The sequence below is a fragment of the Cynara cardunculus genome, unplaced genomic scaffold (genome assembly GCF_001531365.2).
Source record: "Cynara cardunculus var. scolymus isolate 2C unplaced genomic scaffold, CcrdV1 Un_Scaffold_8389, whole genome shotgun sequence".
Lineage (NCBI taxonomy): Eukaryota > Viridiplantae > Streptophyta > Magnoliopsida > Asterales > Asteraceae > Cynara > Cynara cardunculus.
In genome coordinates this window covers 10,110-12,149 of record NW_020204173.1, presented here as the reverse complement: position 1 = coordinate 12,149, position 2,040 = coordinate 10,110, and the positions used below count along the sequence as shown (strand labels likewise).

The window sequence follows — 2,040 nt, the reverse complement described above, 5'->3', positions numbered from 1 at the left end:
AGCTATTGAAACAGAAGCGTTCGCGAACTACAAGTATCCCAATATGACGACCCAAGATATTCTCGATCTTAACGCAAGACTACCATATAACCAGAATCCAAACAATCTAACATTTTCGACCTTCGAACAATATTGCAAGGACAGTGTAAYGACTATRTGGCATTATCATGGTGGGTGTCAAGTTGGCAGAGTTATTGACAATGAATATAAGGTWATTGGTGTCGAAGGTCTTCGAGTCATGGATGGATCCACTTTCCTCAACTCTCCAGGAACTAATCCGCAAGCTAGCCTCATGATGCTCGGAAGGTACATGGGAGTTACGATGCTAGCACAAAGATTTGCAGTCGAGAAGGCATATGCCGATATGTGAGTTCATCGTACTCGTTTTTCCATAAAGATATCAYAGTACTAATAGATGTTAATAAACGGATGATATCAAATTGTATGAAATTTTATGGCATTTGGAGTTTGGACGATTGTTATGTCAAGATTGAAGAAAAATAAAAATGRTGTGAATTTTAGTCTTTATTTAGATTATCCTTTCCACTTTTTATCTCGAGTACAGGTTAACAGAGTGCCCAAAAAGGTTGTTCCATCCAATTACAATTGATTGGTCAAAATATTCACTTCAACAAAATCGAGTTTACAAGAATGTCATAAATCTTTAAGTRTGCTAATAGACGACTTTACATGAATTAAGTGTATGGATCCAAACATATATGTTTCTTATGAAAGAGCATGATGCGTTTGGGCGTCTTAAATAGTTTTTTAAGACCCTTATGAAATTAAAAGTMCTATTAAAAAATTTATACGATATTATTTAAAAAAAGTGTTTTATAAACACAAACGTCCTCTAAAATATACTTATTAAATGTAATGACCACCTAACCCACTATTGATCAATTTTGAAAAACAGAAGGAAAAAAATGAAAAAAATACATTGAMTGAGATCAAATCAACATCACGTGGCGACTTATTTGTTTGATTGCTATTAATTAAATTTAAACATATAACTTTACCTTTTTATTGATTAATATATTTTTGTGTTGTTTTTTGCGTGCCCAACCACCCCCGACTTTGCCATCTCTTCCAAGTTTCAAACAACGAAATTGCTGATGTGCAACAACATTTCGAATATATATATATATATATATATATATTATAATTTTTGAGAATTACAAGTAGAATTTGTTTGAGTAAATTATTAAACAGAAGTCTTATCTTTTTGTATTAAAGAATCTGTTAAAAATATTTTTAACTATTAAAATAACTAAAAGTTTGAACGTCTCAATTTTGTATTAAAATCTATTATGAAAACAGTAGTGATACAAGAGTGTCTATAATACAATCTTGTGTATGTATTATCGAAGTAATTACAATACATATAAATATGGATTAGTGTCCGTAGAGAAAGCATGGTATTATTAATAGTTAGAAAAAAGATAATATTGAGATCTACTACAATTAGTTAAGATTGGAATAATTTCATAAGATCATACATATCTTTATATGGTGGTGAAGATAATTATTCCGAGGTTGAATATGACAAATAGCTTGGTGATGTTAGTTAATTAAAGTTAAAAAGATAAAATGTTGGTGATATGTCGAGAAACCAATCATTAGATAATTGCAAACATTTTGTTATGATAAATAAAAGGTGTGGTAGTCAATTCATTTTATGCATTGATAGATGAACGTAATGATAACCCTAAAATAAAGATTCTTGAACATCCCTAGCCAAAGTATTACTTGAGGCGTGGGTTAAAGTAATACAATTCAGACTAGCATATAAGAATGCATATTGTAACAACCCACATTTCTTTCCAACGAGTATGTAACAACCCAAATATTCTATGTATAGATAATTCACATCATCATACTCATAATACTAAAAATAGTATTGTTAAAAACCATGAACTAACAAAATGTATCTTTAATACATATATCAATAAACAAATGTCATCATCATTTAAACTTTTCCCTTTCCTTTATCTTGCAAGTATGATGACCTGCAAAACCGGTTAGTCCAACAACTGAACG

The 2,040-nt window shown here is 30.3% G+C and overlaps 1 protein-coding gene across 1 annotated transcript in view; it reads left to right on the top strand.

The window, feature by feature from the left end:
• Nucleotides 1-370, top strand: part of LOC112505091 (protein HOTHEAD-like) — a gene marked incomplete at its 5' end in the record, with an annotated part of 1,400 nt that extends 1,030 nt beyond the window's left edge. Inside the window, one exon of the mRNA XM_025109043.1 lies at nt 2-370. Coding sequence (XP_024964811.1) covers nt 2-370 — 369 coding nt within the window. The remainder of the gene's footprint in view (nt 1) is intronic.
• Between the last annotated feature and the right edge of the window lie 1,670 nt (nt 371-2,040).